This window comes from Corapipo altera, unplaced genomic scaffold (genome assembly GCF_003945725.1).
Source record: "Corapipo altera isolate COAL_440 unplaced genomic scaffold, ASM394572v1 45, whole genome shotgun sequence".
Classification (NCBI taxonomy): domain Eukaryota; kingdom Metazoa; phylum Chordata; class Aves; order Passeriformes; family Pipridae; genus Corapipo; species Corapipo altera.
Window position 1 is genome coordinate 14739983 of NW_020884877.1, and position 16869 is coordinate 14756851.

The window sequence follows — 16869 nt, forward strand, 5'->3', positions numbered from 1 at the left end:
AATTGCAGAAAAGAAGAACAGTTGTTTTGTGGTACCTGAGGCTGTTTTTTCATCATGGACTCACCAACATAGATCCCACTCACTAGGAGCCACTCGTACTTTGAACAGTATTGCAACCTTTGATAAGCACTGCATGAGTAAAACCATCACAGTTATGCCTCTTTGAATACTCTCAGGAAGCATAAAAAGACCAAACAATACAATTCCTACTACCAACACCTGAAATCTATTTTGAATTTGACATACTTCCAGTGAGCAAGCTACCTTACAGTATTCAAAAAGCAATCTGGTGATCAAAACCTTCGCTGGCATAGTGATTCTGAGAAAAGCAAAGAAAAGCATTTCCAGTTTGAATTTGGGACACAGTTTTTAGCCAGTCTGCCCAAGACTAGGGAAAGAGAAGGCTGCATCAGATGACCTGCCTTTGGATGGCTCTATTCCAGTAAAAATGCACTGAAGGACCCCTGTAATTACCCTCTACACCGGGAAACATTCGTAAGCAGCACAGCCACAGCCAAAAAGAAACACTGTTATTGCGAGACTCCAGTCTCTGGTTGATGAGGTTCCTCTCTCTGTATGTAGAGTGGTTCCCTTTGGCCTGTCCATGAGCAGGGTAACATCTCTGCCTCAATCTGCTCAAGGACTTTGCAAAGAGTTACAGGTCAGTGTTACTGATTCTCTGTCCCAGTATAGATTAGACAAATCCAAAATTACTTCAAAAGGACAGTGGCACTGCTTCTTATTCAGAGCACTCTACAAGCCAGGGTTAATGTCATTTAAAGACGCTGGTTTTTCAAAGGATGAACCATCACCAATACTTTTTCCTTGGGGGTATAAATTCTTCTCCCATGAAAAGTTCATTAGGAGGAATGAGCTGATAAGAGAGGAAAAAAGTCTCTAAGAACACAGGGACATAAATCCTCCTAGAGAGCCAGTTTTATCATCCGCATCTGTATTTCTCCCCCTCATCCTTTCATACCACGTGTGAGAGAGGTAAGGTGAACTAGTAACACTTAGTAGTATACACTAGTAAATCTAGTAACACAAAGTTGGTATCAACACAACTCCTAGGTTAACTCTGTTTCGTGAAAACAGTTTATCACAGCATCCACAAATACCCTCAGTGAACCTGTATACTTTTAACAGGTGTCAGCTGTTCAAAAACAATTAAAATCTGTAAGCAATGCAAACTAAACATGCCACAGCAGATACAATTCCTGCTCCACTCTCTCCTTGCTCCTCTCCAGCATGCTCTTCCATCTATCCATTGGCTGGATTTGTAAACTTTGTCTCATTCAGATATTAAACAACCTTTTGTTTACAGTAGCTGCACAAAGAGAAGTCTTCTCAATTTATCTCACCAGTACAGACTTTTAAAAGACTTCTCACTATTTCCAGCATACTAAGTGATAATTTGAAATAAACGTAAGATTCAAGCCCACAGAATTGCGAAAGAAGGACACTAAGAATATGAGAGGGAAAAAACTCAATGAAGTATTTTATGATTTTTTTTTTCTGTCAATGCCCAAGCCCTCATACATGAAGCAGCGAGCAGGAAATGTGGAAACACTGAAAAACACCAGACACATTCCAGTGGTAGACTTGGCAGTATTAGGTTTACTGTTGGACTCAATGACCAACCTAAAAGATTTTGTAATTCTATGATAGTATCTTAACTAAGAGAAATCACTGGTGCTAGGAAAAGGAAACAATGGGGTAGCTGCTTCAAGGCTAAATCTTTTCTCACACATCTATCACAAATACATCTGATGTTATTTAACTTACCAGCTTCAGTTTACATCATTAATTACCAGGAAGCTTCTTCAGAGAATGCCTAATTACAGCCACAGCCTTTTTGGTTGCAATTCTGATGCATCACAGAACATAACCACCACCAACACCCCATACTGACCAACAAGTAACAATGAGAAGATGCTCAGAAGTAATTTTTAAATTACATTCCACCAATATGGCACCGATTTAGCAAAAATCACTTGATATACAAACTGTTAAATATTCAACATTTTTAATACTGTAAAGCAATCTATGTAGGGCAACAGGAAAACTTCTCATGTTGAAGTGCTGCTGCATGAGGGCACACGAGAGCTAGACGAGTGAGGATTTCCCATTTCAGTACAGTCACTGTTTTAGGCTACACACAGAGCAGACTCTGAGAAAAAAATACTTCAGGCAACAAAAAATACAATTTCACACAGAAGTTGATAATGCTTATTTAGAAGCAGCACTCAGCCTGACTAGAGAATATTTTCAGACTCAAACTAGGATAAAGAGGGTTGAGAGGCCTGCAGTCTGTTAGGCACATCAAAGCATGACAAGTTAGCAAGATGCATTGTGACACCATTTTCAGATAAGGACAGGTAAAACAAGGAGAGTGGAAATAGGACAGTTGCTTTCACTAAAAAAGTTACACAATGTACACTAGTTCAAATTCAAATTGCCACTCTGTCAAACAAAAGCTTGATCAAATTACTGTATTTACAAAGTACTAAATTATTCTCCTCTAATTATACATCAAATTTTATTAAGGCAATCACAGGAGAGAAAAATTAAAACAATTTCAAATACTCCAAATAGCTTGTGAAATACTTTGAAAATATTTTTAAAATTCATAAAGGTCTCACTTTGCATATATAATTTGTCATTCAAATAGTTGTTTATGCACTTTACCCAATAAATTAAGCACTTGCAAGGTAATACTCTGTATTCTAAACTATATAACATTCCTACCAAAAAAACCCCCAAAACAACCCTACAAACCAAAGGACAAAACATCAGTATCGCTCTTGATAACTACCTTTATATTTCTAGGAAATTCAGATACTCAGCCTCTACCACACATTGCTACATCCTGTACATTTTTGGAAAAAGGGTTGGAGGGGGTGGATGACTACCCAAGAAAAATTAAGTTTCCTCTATAATCAATTTATTATCCATGGAATGAAGCAAACAAACATATCAACCTACCTTGCAATTCACTTTTAATAAGGCAACTTTCCATCATGTACAACAGAACAGTGACCATAATATCCAGCAGCTGGCATTCTTCTGTTACTTGGCGTGCTAGTTCTTCATTGCTGAACAACTGAACACTGATATGCACAATTCTATTAGACATTGTGTCTGATTCATGGCTTTTCTTCAGTGTTTTCATAATAAAAGCATAATGCTGAACAAAAGTTTTTGTAAAAGCAATCTGCAAATTATAAAGAAATTTTGATGTTAACAAGTATTATGTAAAAATTATAGCTTTGTTTCATTATGAAATATTCCTTTACAAAAGTACAATCAACATTTCCTGGGAAACACCAGTTGCTATGACAAACCAAAACTGATGGTGTAAGTATTCCATGTATAGTTTCTAGAAACAGTCCACATGAAAAGACCTATTTATAGAGACGGGTAACTCAAGCCTCTAATTTTATTACCTTTTCCCAAAATCTAATCTTCTCATTCTATACTTCTCACACTAAAAAAACCCACCAGAAATGTTCAAACAATGAATAGAAGGTCTCATAACACCTGAAAGTAGTAACAGTTCTAAGAATTAATTTATCCTAAATTTTTACATCCTACAACAGAAACAAATATTCTAAAATGGTACACTATGAACAATGAGTTTAGTAGTGCCTAATAAAGCTGCCTTGACTCATGACTTGCGCTCATCTACCTATGGAGTAAGGTTTTCATTCACCTGTCAAGGGAGGTATTTCAACACTGAATTTCATTTCTGCTATCATAACATCCTATACTTTTTAATAAACTTTCAGTGCTTTCCCCTCAATAATTAAAATAATTAGCAAGTTCTGTTATTCTTCACACAACTGTTTGTGTTTTTTTAAATGAGATAATATTTAAATGTATCAATACATATACAAACAATATGTATTGTACTACATTCTATGCATATAGTACATTTTTGTGTCCTCCATTAGCCTCAGACTGCATTGTAAACCAACCTTTGGATGTACATGTGGGCAAATCTGCCAGCTTTGAAATCAGTTCTCACTTAGTACTTTAGGTTCTGAATTAACACCATCTGGACTTGCCTGGCTTAGTAAGAAGACAAGATGGGCAGTGATAAAAATTTTCAGATCAAAGTCTAAAAATCCCTTGTCTATTCCTTCTTCAGTATTAACCTTTCATAAGCATAGAATTAGAAATTTTAAAACCACACTTGAGCAACTGTGTTTTCATCAGACCATACACAAATCACTACTTTATTTTACCTGCCTTAAACTCAGTGCTTCCATATTTTTATTATTAAAATACTACCATGTTTTTCACATTTAGAAAATACTTCCAAAAATATGATGACATAATGCTGCTGTTGGGTCCAGAAACTGTTTCTTCCAGCAAATATCCTCAAAAAAAATGGACCGGGGTAGGGATGGGGATGTCACTAGAGGAAACACTGCAAGACTACTTAAACTGTCTTCCTTTATCTGGTCCACAGTGATGGAAACATGTATAATAACTGAAAGCGTGTTCGACATACAGCCCCCAGCACAATGGTAACTGTTTTCAGTTAAAGACTTTTTGGAACAAGGTATTTGCAATGCTTCAGCAAAGTTAATACACATCATTCTGGTATTCCAGATATTCCTGTCATATAATTTCCTTTAAATTAAAGCTTTAAACAATTTTAATCACTGGCAGCAACACTTATCATCAAGACATTCACGCTATTGATGTTAAGCCTCAGACACAAATGACGCACCGGATATTTTAAGAAGTTGGTATATTAATGCTGCTAGTAAAAAAAGTATACTTTTCTACATTTTTTTTGCACTGTATTATGTTTAGATAGGATTTTTGGATTCTGAGATGTAGGAACTATGTATTACTTGTTTTTACACAGCACTCTCAATTTGACTGCAAAAACACTGTCTTACAAATTTTGGATTTTTTATTTCTTTATTTTAAATCAGCATGCATCGAAATTTTTTGTGCCTCACTCGTATACAATAATGAACCTCTGAAAGTAGTGTAAATTTGCTCTCAATACAGTATAATGGTAGAGACTCTGCAATACAATTAAGTAAAGGAAAGACAGAAGCTTTTCTCCTACATTCACCTGGAAGTAAAATAAAAAAATACAACCCTTTCCAATTTTGAGAGGAAGAAACTAAACTCAATTCCATAAGTTAAAAAGCTGAAATACTGTGGCAAACTGCAGTCCATATGTAAGAACAGCCATAGTAATCAGTCCATCCACCTCAGAATCCATTCTTTCAGTGGCCAAAGCTATATACACAACTAAGGGAGAATATAGATCAGAGCAAAAGCAGAGATTTTGATGTAACACATCCTTCCAAATAGCTTCCAATCTTTTGCAGGAAGTGGCTTCCTAAGACAAACATAGTTTCTGTATATTTAATTACCTTTACTGACTTACTCTCTATGATCTTGTGCAGCTTCTAAATGTCTAGCCTATCAAAAAACAAAGTTAATTTTTTCAACTGGTCTTTCCTCTTGGTTGCCATTCAACAACCCCAGAACTTTTAGGTGACTAACATCAACCCCATGTTTCAGTTAGAACTTACATCTCCCATGTTTATATTCTCAACCCTAAGAAGAAGATACTTCTGCCAGCTGAACACTTAAGGTTCTAACAGAAAAACTGTTCTATGGAATTTGCAGAACAGCATATCCAGGGGTTATTGCTGTAATAGCTGCCTCAATGGTCTCTAGGGGAGGTGCCCAACAAGGCACAGCATTTTTGGTAATTATGACTGTTGATTCATTATCTCTACCAGATGCTTCTGCATTTTTCTACTTCCAGTATTCCAGATTTCAGCAAGGCTCTGCCCTTGGATGATTTAAACTCTTCCATCAGCTTCCTGTTTACTGTCAACACATTCTTTGCCTTCTCCTTGGTCACATGACGGTCTATTTCTCTGGCCTTTTGCTTTTCCTCTTGTCCACACCATAAAACCTTTAATCTCCTGGAAGCTTTGGTAAATTTCTCTTCCGCTTTCTTTTTCTTCACTTGTAAGTCTTCCAAGCTTCAAATGTCAGAGAGTGCTGGAAGGGATGCCTCAAGCACAGATCTGTAAGGCAAAGATCACACTTTTTGTTGTGCTGTCTCTCTCATATGTCAAATTGGGAAGAGAGGGAAGAGCTACTTAACCCAGGGTTTTAGCCCACCCCTTTTAACACCTCTTTTCAATACTGGGAATCCTAAAAGGGAAGTTTGTTTTCCTATTTCAAAATAAATCTGTGCAACTGAGATCGCTGGTGGCTCAGTGACTGCTGCCCAGGGCAATGGTGGATCAGTCAGCTCCAGTATGTTCATGCTGGAGGTCAGAGATTTCAACAATTTCAAAGCATGCACAGACAGCCAGCTCTGTGCTCTGTGTCTGGCTAACTCCCTCAGTTTATCAGAAAATCAACCTAGAAGAATTCTGCTGATTTAATGCACTAAATCACCTCACAAAGAATCAGCTAAATTGCACAAGAGCAGACATAGAAAAAATTAGGAAAGTACATGTAGTGTAGATGAGATGAGAGAAGTAACAGAAAGCTGAGAGATCACCTGGAACAGTTTATATCCCTCCAGGTATTCCTGCTGTTTGAGAATGCAATATGATTAATCAGCACACAAGATTTTTTTTTCCAAAAAGCTAAATGGGAGCCTATAACATAAAACATTCTTCTAATTCATCCCAAAATGCTATGTTCTCTCTATGTACATGTAAAAGGCAGAGCCACTACTTGTAAATTAGCCCCAGTCCTCATAGACATGTTTAAAATTCATGCAGCATTGACACAGTTTTGCAACAAAGTACAGGTTATCTTGGGAAAAAACAGTGTTACTGCCTCTCTAGTATTGCTGTGTGATACATTTCCTGCTCCAAGTTCCCTTACTACTTAAAAATGCATTTGAGACAATCACAGCAACTAAACACAGATCCTAAAATACTTAAAATACTTGAGATATGTGCTTCTAATAAAGTTTTTACATAGGAATTAGCTGTTTAATGAAATACAATACAAAACTGGTAATAAAAAAAAACCCTTCAACACAAAAAAATGTTTAAAATCTTTCAATCTAAGCATGCAGTATTGGTGGGTAGAAGATGGACTATTTCCAGATAAAGGTGGTAGTCAGTAGAGATTAAATATATCATGGTCTCCATTCTGAGTGAAGACAGATGATGAATACAACAAAAAAAGTCACTGAAGACCGTGGTTTGTTGTCAAAGGAAGAAAGATCCCATGATCATTAAAAGCTGTTGTTATTACATGGTATAGTAAAAAGGGAAACACAGCCAACACTTACCAGATTCTCCCATGTGCTAGCAGCTGGTTGTTTTTATGGGCAGGAATTTCGCTGGCAATGGATCAGGAGAACTGGATGTCCATGTGGGTCCCCAAATTAACAAGAAGAATGCAAGCTTCATGGTAAGGGTTCATCAGTTAAGAAGTCCTAATCTCTCCTCACGTATTAGCTGAATCCAAGACCAAGATGAATCTAGGCTGGTATCCCAAATCAAAACGGTGTCTTGACATGGACACAGTATTGTTGAAAGCCCGTATCTTTTTCTTCCTTGCAAGTTATCTTCATATCCTTTGTTTTGATACAGCAAGGTTTTAAGGGGACACAAATACAGGGCTGTTCCACCATAAACACATATTTTTGAAGAAATCTGCATGCCCAGACTTCAGGATTTCTTGATCTTTGTCTCCCAGCAGGGATTGAGAAGGTCCAAAATATTTGCATGGCTCAAGAGTATGACATGATCAGAGCAAAATGTTAAGCCTTATTGCTATGTATACTAGGTCTTGGGAACATGTGGAGCAAACAACCAAACCTGGCTGCACACCAAGATTTAAAACAGGAAGATGACATCCAGTCTCCACAACGCCAGGCCAGGAGATACTTGGTATGGACAACTGCAAAACTCTGTAAGGAAGCACCTGGAAGGCTGCCAAAGTCACCTAGGGCATAGCTGCAGCAAGAACACTCACACTGTAATGGCCTGCATGGAGAAACCACTGCCTACTACAACTCTTGAAACAGGAATAAAGTCACTGCAATTATTCACCAGCCATACCACACCACAGAATCACACACTGGTGATCCACATATTTTAAGTGATTAAACCCCATTTTGCAAAGTAAAATAAAACAAAACAAAATCCAACACGTGCAAATATGCAATTAACAGCCAAAAAGGAAAATAACAAAGCATGAGATCAAAATTAATTCTGCTGCTCCAGAATTATCCATCTTATTTTGTCCACATCACTCTTCAAATGCTAAGCACTTCAGACCTTCTAACAAAATTCTCAAAACAAGGTAAAAGATCTGCATTATTTTACTGCTTATTATTCAAATATAAACATACATGATCTCATGCAAGGCATAATGCACACTGAGTATGTGAATAAGAAAACATACTTAGGTTTGAATGAAGTAAGGCAAGTACCTTATAATCTTGATCTGGTAGCATGTTGAGTAAGAAAGTCACCATCTTCTGTGGAAACTCGTATTTTATTGTCCAAAATAATAATTCTTCTAGAAAACATTTATGCTTCAAAACATCCATGATAGATTGATCTGCATAAAAGGTTGGAGCAGGGTATGTATAATGTATTAAAACAATGATAGTGCAGTTTCACTCATAAAAATTCAGGAAAAAAATTTAAGAACATCTTAGTGCATTCTGTAAATTTTATTTTCTTTTAAACACTGGGAAAATGAACATGACCAACAGTTCTGATACCACAGTGTCAGATAAAAAGGACCTCCCAGAGAAGCCAATAAAAGTTTTCACTACAATTCTACCACAGAATCCAATCTTCATTGATTGCACTGAATCATATCACCTTACTGTAATAGTTGCACTGATTATAATGCATCACAGCAAACTGCACAGTATTAACATGGCCACTTAATTGAGGGAAACAATGAAGACTACTGCCTAACTCAAGATCAAATAGCAAAACAATAAAATACATTTATGATTAAGTGATGAGTTCTATTACCTAAGAAAACTTTACAAAGCACTAAACAAGCTAAATAGAAGCAATAATGTATGCATTGTTCTTATTTTCCAAAGCAAATATAGGTACTTACTGGCCAACCACAAAGTTGTTGGTTTGGTTTCTTTATACAAAAATTACCATAATTAAATAATCAGTTACTAACCCCTTTCTCATCTTTCCCCATTCAACTCCTGGCCATTCACTCTGCCCCCTTACTCATGCTGACAGAAGATCCCTGTGGGGGACCTAGTAGGAATCAAGTCCAGGCTCTTTCCATTCTGTCAGCTGTGTTTTCAAGTAGATCAGTTTCCTGATTGCAAAGCTGCAAACTGACCTTTGCTAGAATAAACTGTTTGTGAAATTACTGTTTGACAGAGCATAAATCATATTAAATCAGTTTTTAAAACTACTAAAATATAAAGACCGATTTTTTCAAGAGGTTGATTATTTATTATTTAAAACCACAACAGGTATTGTTCACTCCAGTAACATATGAGGACTAAAAAGAAAATAATAATAACACTCCTTTATATCTAGAAATCAACTACACCTGAACATACATAACCCCACACAGAAAATCCCATATACCAATGGGAGCGTACGAAGTGCCCCCACCAGCACACATCCAAAACCACTTAAATTAAACATCATCTGGCCTTAAAGACTCGCATTTTCACTGAAGTATGACAGTTTTAGAGACTGCACTGGATAGCTTTATACCTGTTCCAAGCAGGATAGGCATTTGTGCTTTTCCTAAGCAGGAATTACCTCAATTTTCCATCATTATCAAAGGTCAGAGTTCCTCAGTCAAGTGACCAATTAGCCCAAATTTAAATGTTAGCATTCTCCTCAAGACTCCAGCAAGCCACAAAAGGGCAAGAATATGTTTTATTCAATATATTCTACAAGCATTGATTTAAAAACACTACCTTCACAGAGTCATGAAAGGTATTTTAACATTAAAATATTTTGTAAAGCATTACACATCACCTATTGCAACAAACACGTGATGATCGTTTACATTCTGTTCCTCTCTCTTGTTAAGAAATAGTGTATGTGATCTGACTGCCCATGACAGTTTGGTAGCCATGCAGACTGATGTCCTGTGTCCACAGAACAGACAGTACAAGTTTAGGTACATGCCAAATGCTCCTGAGTGCGAACACCAGGCATGGAGACAAGTGACACAACACCTCATCTGTTACTCATGTGCAGCTTTCTCTGAAATGTTGAACAGTGCATATCAAATACTTTATGTAGCAATTTCAGGCAAGGACAGATGAATACTATCCACTTACACCTGCTATAGAATTTAAGTAGGCAGAATGCTCTTACCCAACTTGGAAAATTTGTCAAGAACACTGGGACTAATGTTCCCACTCCTGTGAAAAGTACCACACGATTTTAAATTTCTTTAAACAAATAATAATAATAAAAAAAAAAAAATAGTGCCTGTGGGTTTAAAATTGTCTTAAATGTCTGGTAGTTCAGATGGATGCAGGATGGAGGTTTTAAAAGAGAGTAAAATAAAAATTCTCTCAATACTCAGTCCCATATCTGTATCAGTGAATTTCAACATAAAATCTGTATTTTCTTCAAAGAAACCTTTCATTCGTTCCTGGTGCCACAAAAGACCTCGCAGAGTGTTGTAAATATCTCTCTGGAATATGAGACTTAGCACTTCAAGATATCTCCAGTATATAAATAACCCTCTATGGAGACAATACACCACTGAAGACCTAGGACGGGAGTCTGCTTATATGGAAAAGGTAAATCTGTTTTTATTCAATACTCAGTTTTCTAAAATTTTCTTTTCATACTCTTATTTTATACCCTATTGGACATAAAATATGAATACTGAAAACTTCAGAAAACTATTTGATATTTAATAAAAACAGATACTTACCCTTCCCCCATTGGCAGACTCCCTCCTCTGGGGCAGATATTAGGAGCTATCAACATCAAGAGCACAGTCCATGTTGGGATGCCTCAGAGGGGGAAGACTACAATCCTGGGGGGAAATGAAATGTTGAATTCAAGTATCACTTTTCCTGAAATGCCACTGCTGATACTGGTATCCTGATCAGGTAGCTTCTAAACCTGAACTTCCTCCCTGCCTATTTCCCATAATTATTTATTATGCACCAGAACAACAATCTTTTTTCTTGTGTATTACCTGACTAACTCATCTTTCAGACAAGCTAACAGCCTCTAAAATTTAAGAGAGAGAACCTTCCTTGGATGTCTCTACATTTTCTGCATTTCTCCAAAACTACCATCTCTTCCACATCATTATTCTCTACCACAGTCTTTCACATACCATTTTTAAGATTACCTCTTAACAACATCGTTGCCAAAACATTTAGTTCTCTGCTTTTCCAGCTTCCTCATCTCTTTTTCCTTCAACCTGAAAACAACCAATCTTACTTTCCCATACTCCTCACAACATCTTCATACAATTCTATTAATTCTTAAACCTTTGTATTTCAAACTCAAGCTCCAAACGTTCACTCCAGTGATCTTCCAGAAATTGTATTCCAACTTTTACCAGTTTTTTCACTCAAGTGATCTTTTCTCAAGGCTTGCAATTCTTTGTGCTTCATACATCCATCTCCTCATACTCTCATTAAAAAACAAACAAAAAAAAGCCTTCTTTACCTAATAATAGTATTTCAATATTATTATTTAAACACTTTTTAGCATAAAAACACGTCAAGAACAGGATAGGACTACCTTGTCTCTAGCCTATAGTCATTCTTGAATTAAAACTTGCACTGACCTCCTTGTGAGTGTGACTCATGTTTGACCAGAAATTGCAGAGGACTAATTTCAAAATAATGAAGTTGTTCCAAGGGAGACTCTGTTCAAGTATCTTATCTTAAACATTACTAGAACAATACAGAAAGACCAACCAGAACCAGAGACGAGCATTCTTGCCTGGCTGAGAACACAATCATACTGTACAATGGCACAATCAAAAAAAATGGTAAGAACAAATACATCAAACACTTCCTTGTAAAGCTGTATTGCAGCCTTGACAGCCACACAGTGAAAACTGGACGAATTTTTGGAGGTCACCTTACAACACAGAGGTGACAAAATGTCAGAGTCCCAGACAGTGGTACTCACACAAGGGAAATCAAAATTGCCAATTACCACATTTCCACTTGCTATTCTTTTTTGGACTTCGCTATGTTTAATACTTGTCACGTGCAGCACTATAGTGCATGGGAAGTGAATGAGTATCCCTAGATAATTTTTAAGACAGACATAAAGAAAATATGATAAACTGAGATGAGTACTTTATAAATACCTTTGGTGGTGCTGCTTAGTTTCACTCTCTTGCGCTTTCCCACACCTTGGCTACCATCCTGGTCCTCCTGGGGTAGGGGAAGAGTTTAAAAAATTCATAATCTTATACTTCGAAGATTGCCAAGAGATGGTATGCTCTCAACATTCTGGTTTAACTACCAGGCTAAAACAAAGAAGCCCTGAATACACTATCTTACTAGAAAAATACTTTTACTGTTTACAGGAGCCATGGACTGTGTGCAACTATTTAGAAAAAAAATTAAATTTTTATTTGCCTTTTTCCCTCCCTACAGGCAACATTATCATCTGCAAGGTCAGACATATTCATGTCTTTCATTAATTTTGTAAGGTTACTTGCTTTGATTTCTGAAACTTATTGCTACAAAAATGTTTAACACCATAAAATTTCTAACTGTTGCACATCCGAGGTTTTCCCTTATCCACCTGTAGCATTTGTGGTTTTTTGTTTCCTAAAAAAAAATATCAGCCAACATATTGTATATCTAAGTTGACAACACAATTAACTAGACATTTTCTAATCAATGTAAATTTTTGATGCAAGAATAAAGTACTTTTGACACCTTTAGGAGGCCAATTCTAATTGCTTTCTCCCTACAGAATAATGGAAACACTTTACACAAGCATTTATCATCTGAAGCTTCCAAGGCACTCCACAAACAAAATAGCAAAAGTTCAAAAATGTAATGCAAGTTAAAAATATCTCCACCATCACTTCACATAATCTAACATTAGGTGTTAAAAAAGCATGTAACATTACAGAACTACATTAAATACTGCATGGATCTTTACTAACAATGGTAGTCCTAATGAAACTGTGGAAGTAAAGTTCCTTACTGGAGCTAATGAGACATAAATAATACAGATATCTACAGTTAAAAGTAAGTAATCAATATCCTTCTCCAAGGATATGGCAAATGCCATGTTTTATTTCCAAACTTTACCTAAATGACAGAGAACCCAAATCTGAAGAAGTTACTATCCTTTCCTGGGGAGAAAGATTATTCACATTTTATGCCTAAGGACTGACCAAAAGTATGAGGTGAATAAAAGGTCTGAATTTTCCTATCCTTTCATTATCTCCATCTTAAAATTCATTTTAAGATCATCTTAAAATTCATCTTTCATCTTAAAATTCATTTTAAGATGGACACACATTTGAACACTTAGACCACAAGACTGTGGTCCTTGTGAACACAGGCTACTTTGGTACTTCAATGGGGAATGAGTCAGTCAGTTCTCTGGATGCTGCCACTGCCCACACCCCCATCAGAGGAGCGAAGTACTCTCAAGAAAAAAAAAAAAATCAGACTTGCTAGGATGCTACTATGCACTGCAGGACTCTGCAACTTAAGCTGTAAATTTTTTTTCCCACTCTGAAAAAAGCATCAGTGAAAAAAGTTAATTTTTTATTTTATAATCTTAATTGCGTTCTCCTTGATAAATATGAATTGCTGAAATGAAAGTCCAGTCCTTTCATCCAAAAGTCAAAACAGACTGCAGGTGTAAGGCTGAAATGCTTATTAGAAAAATGATGTTACTAGAGAAATGAGGAAAAAGTAGTCTTGCTTTATGACTTCTCTTCCTCTCCTCTGTTACTCCCATGTCAGCTAAAAAGGTATTTACAGGGTTTTTTAATGCCTTATTGTACTTAGAGCAGAATAAAACTATGCTATAATTAAGAAACATGGCAAGAGTACACTTTTAACTGGATTTTCTTCCTCTGGTATTTAAGAGGAATCTCGAAAGGCAAATAATGTTTTTATGGCAGCATTGTTTCACAGATGGAACACTAGATGAGAAAATTTACATTGACTACAAATTAGAGCAGCACTTCTGCAGGGAACTAAACACCTTGAAAAGTTTTGCATAGCTCAGTATTTAGTTTCACTTCTACAACAGTAGACAGTTCTAAGATAAAAATTAATCTGAAGGACAGCTGTTATTTCTCATGTTTTCCTTTGTGCAAAAGGAGAAAAAAGGCCCTGTCTAAACCTGTCCTCCTATTTAAGATGTTATTTTCCAAGGAATCAAATAAAAGGCAGTCCATGAATGTTTTTACCACACCGAAGAATAAATGTCCTTATATTAGATATCTCTTTACATTATTTAAAGTTTGTTATGTTACCAAAATGGTTGCTAAGGTTTACTTTCTTCATTAAATTACACTTATTTATTACAGCTCAACCTAAAACAAGATTTTCTCCTTTTTACTCCCACTTCATGTGTTTGTTAAGTAAGGTCAAGTCTACACTTGGGAATTAATCTACAGCAAAATTCTCACTGCTGCTATCTCCAGTTCAGCTGGATTCTCAAGTGCCAAAAACTGCTAACGCCATTCACAGCATTACACGTTCTAAGTTTGCTTTAATCAAGCCCAATTTACTTGATAGTGACTTTTCAAATATCTACACAGGTTTCTTCTACATTACATACATAAATTAAACTGAAACACTGTTAGCAAAAATAAGGATTGGTCCTTTGTAAATCAAAGGCATGAGATCTCCATTTTTCCTAATTATTAAAATGGGGATAATATATATGGCAGATAGAAGAGTTAAGGTTTGTGGGATTTGGCTGCAAGCATTCTCTCCATTTAATATTCTGTCACAGTTCATTATAGTCTTTAAAAACAGTCTCACCTCATCTGAAGAATCCCCTTGTCCTGATGCTGCTGTAGCACCTGCTAAACCTTGTGAAATAAAAAATTCAGAGATTCTTTTCATAAATCTTATACTGAAAAGACAGTATTTTACAATACTTCATGAGCCAGTATGAAATAAAAAACTACATTAATCTTTTTTTAAAAGATAGATAGAAGTGAACTGAGAAGTTGGAGTAAGATTTCCAAGCAATACAAAATCAGGGATTTACAAGTACATTCCACTGCAGAACTTGAACGTACCGTGTTAACGGAGACACGTTCTTTCAGAAATTGGAAAAAAAAAACAGCCTTCAGTGATCAAAAAAAAAAAAAAAATCCACAGCACCTTTATAAGAATAGGTGGTTTAACTTAGTTGCAATGACAAAATTCCACTATGAGCAATTTCATCTTGCCTACTCAAATTCCACTAATGCTATGGCTGGAAAAATGGTGCTTAGTGTATTAGCAACAAAAAGTTAACATGTTTAGCTTTGTTGGTAGAAATAAAATGAGTCCTGTAATACGGTAGTGCAAATAACAGGCGATTCCTTAAGTTTCATTAAGATTTGGTGTTTTTAAAAATAAACCTAAAGAAGATTTTATATTAAAACCATCAATAATCAAGTCTTCTCTTAAAATATATCTCTCCACAAACCTTGAACAGCTAATGTACTAGTTCCAGCTCCTTGCTCCTGCATACCACATGCAATTTTATCCTCGGGAAATGCCAGTCCAGAGCCTTTCAAAGCAATGAGGTACTTTTCGTGACTTTTCTTTGTACATGCATTCTCTCCAACACCTTGAATACACACATAAAACAGCATTAAAGCACATCAGCAGATACTTGGTTCATATACTTCATATTCTATATAAGCAATCTAAAAAATGGCCCACAATGTTTTAATAAGCTGTACAATTATGCAACATAGAAGCTAAAAAATTTTTCCAACTGATGAAAGTCAAAAGGTGGGTAACTCAGTTTTTCCCCTCCAAAACACCATTCTCTTCTAAATTATGTACTCCATTTGTATTTTACCAGCACTCCCACCATTAACAGTACAAAACAAAAAAGCATGCCTTTTGATATTTCAAAACAGTTGGTTTTCAACAGAAAGGAGAGGGACCAATGGGAAAAAAAAAACCCCACAACAAAATAATGCAGTATAATTTCTAATACTGGAAACTTTTCTTCCAAGTTCAAGTTTTGACAGCTGCAATTAATGGAGGCTATTCATAAAGATGTTGTAATTTCAACTGTTTGATGAAGCAAAGTCACACTGCATACTCAGGAGATAGAATTTTCCACAAAGCAATGGACTACAAAAACCTAACACATTTGTTATATAAGGGAAAAACAAACTTTGAAGAAGCAAATTCTATCAAGTGTTTAAGGGAAAAAGAAGATGAAAAGAAAAGAGCATCTTTGTAGCTGTGCACCTTTTGCTTTCAAAGTCAGAAGGGCAGGTTTTGCTTTAAAATCCCATTCTTTGCTTTCCCCACCCAGAAACTGTACCTACTGAGACACACATATTCCCCATTCCAAGACTCCAGATAAGAATGCCTTACTTTCCCTTCCCTTTCCACCTTCCTATATCAGAAAATCCATCACATATAGGAAAAGTCATTAAATTAGTCTCATTCAAATATTATTCAACAGAAGAAAATAAGAGGAAGGAAAGAATAAAGAACTACACCTGAGGCAGCTTTACTAAGTACTTCTCCTTTCACATAAAGATTTGGAGATTGCCTGTTCTTCAACTTGCTGCTGCCCGAGCCAGTTATGGCAACTTAAAACTAGAGTAATTATTATTTGTTCCATAACTACACAAAGGACTCTTAAAAGACACTTTCAAATCACAAGAAAATAATATGGAGTTAATTTA

General features: G+C 36.0%; 1 protein-coding gene across 1 annotated transcript in view; it reads right to left on the bottom strand.

Annotated features, from left to right (window-relative positions):
• The window catches only part of UBR3 (ubiquitin protein ligase E3 component n-recognin 3), a 104210-nt gene that overhangs the window by 73312 nt on the left and 14029 nt on the right, over positions 1-16869 (bottom strand). The window contains exons 5-9 of the mRNA XM_027636526.1: positions 15642-15785; positions 14984-15033; positions 12325-12391; positions 8453-8583; positions 2986-3214 (exon numbers count right to left, since the gene is read on the bottom strand). Of these exons, the coding sequence (XP_027492327.1) occupies positions 2986-3214; positions 8453-8583; positions 12325-12391; positions 14984-15033; positions 15642-15785 (621 nt within the window). The remainder of the gene's footprint in view (positions 1-2985; positions 3215-8452; positions 8584-12324; positions 12392-14983; positions 15034-15641; positions 15786-16869) is intronic.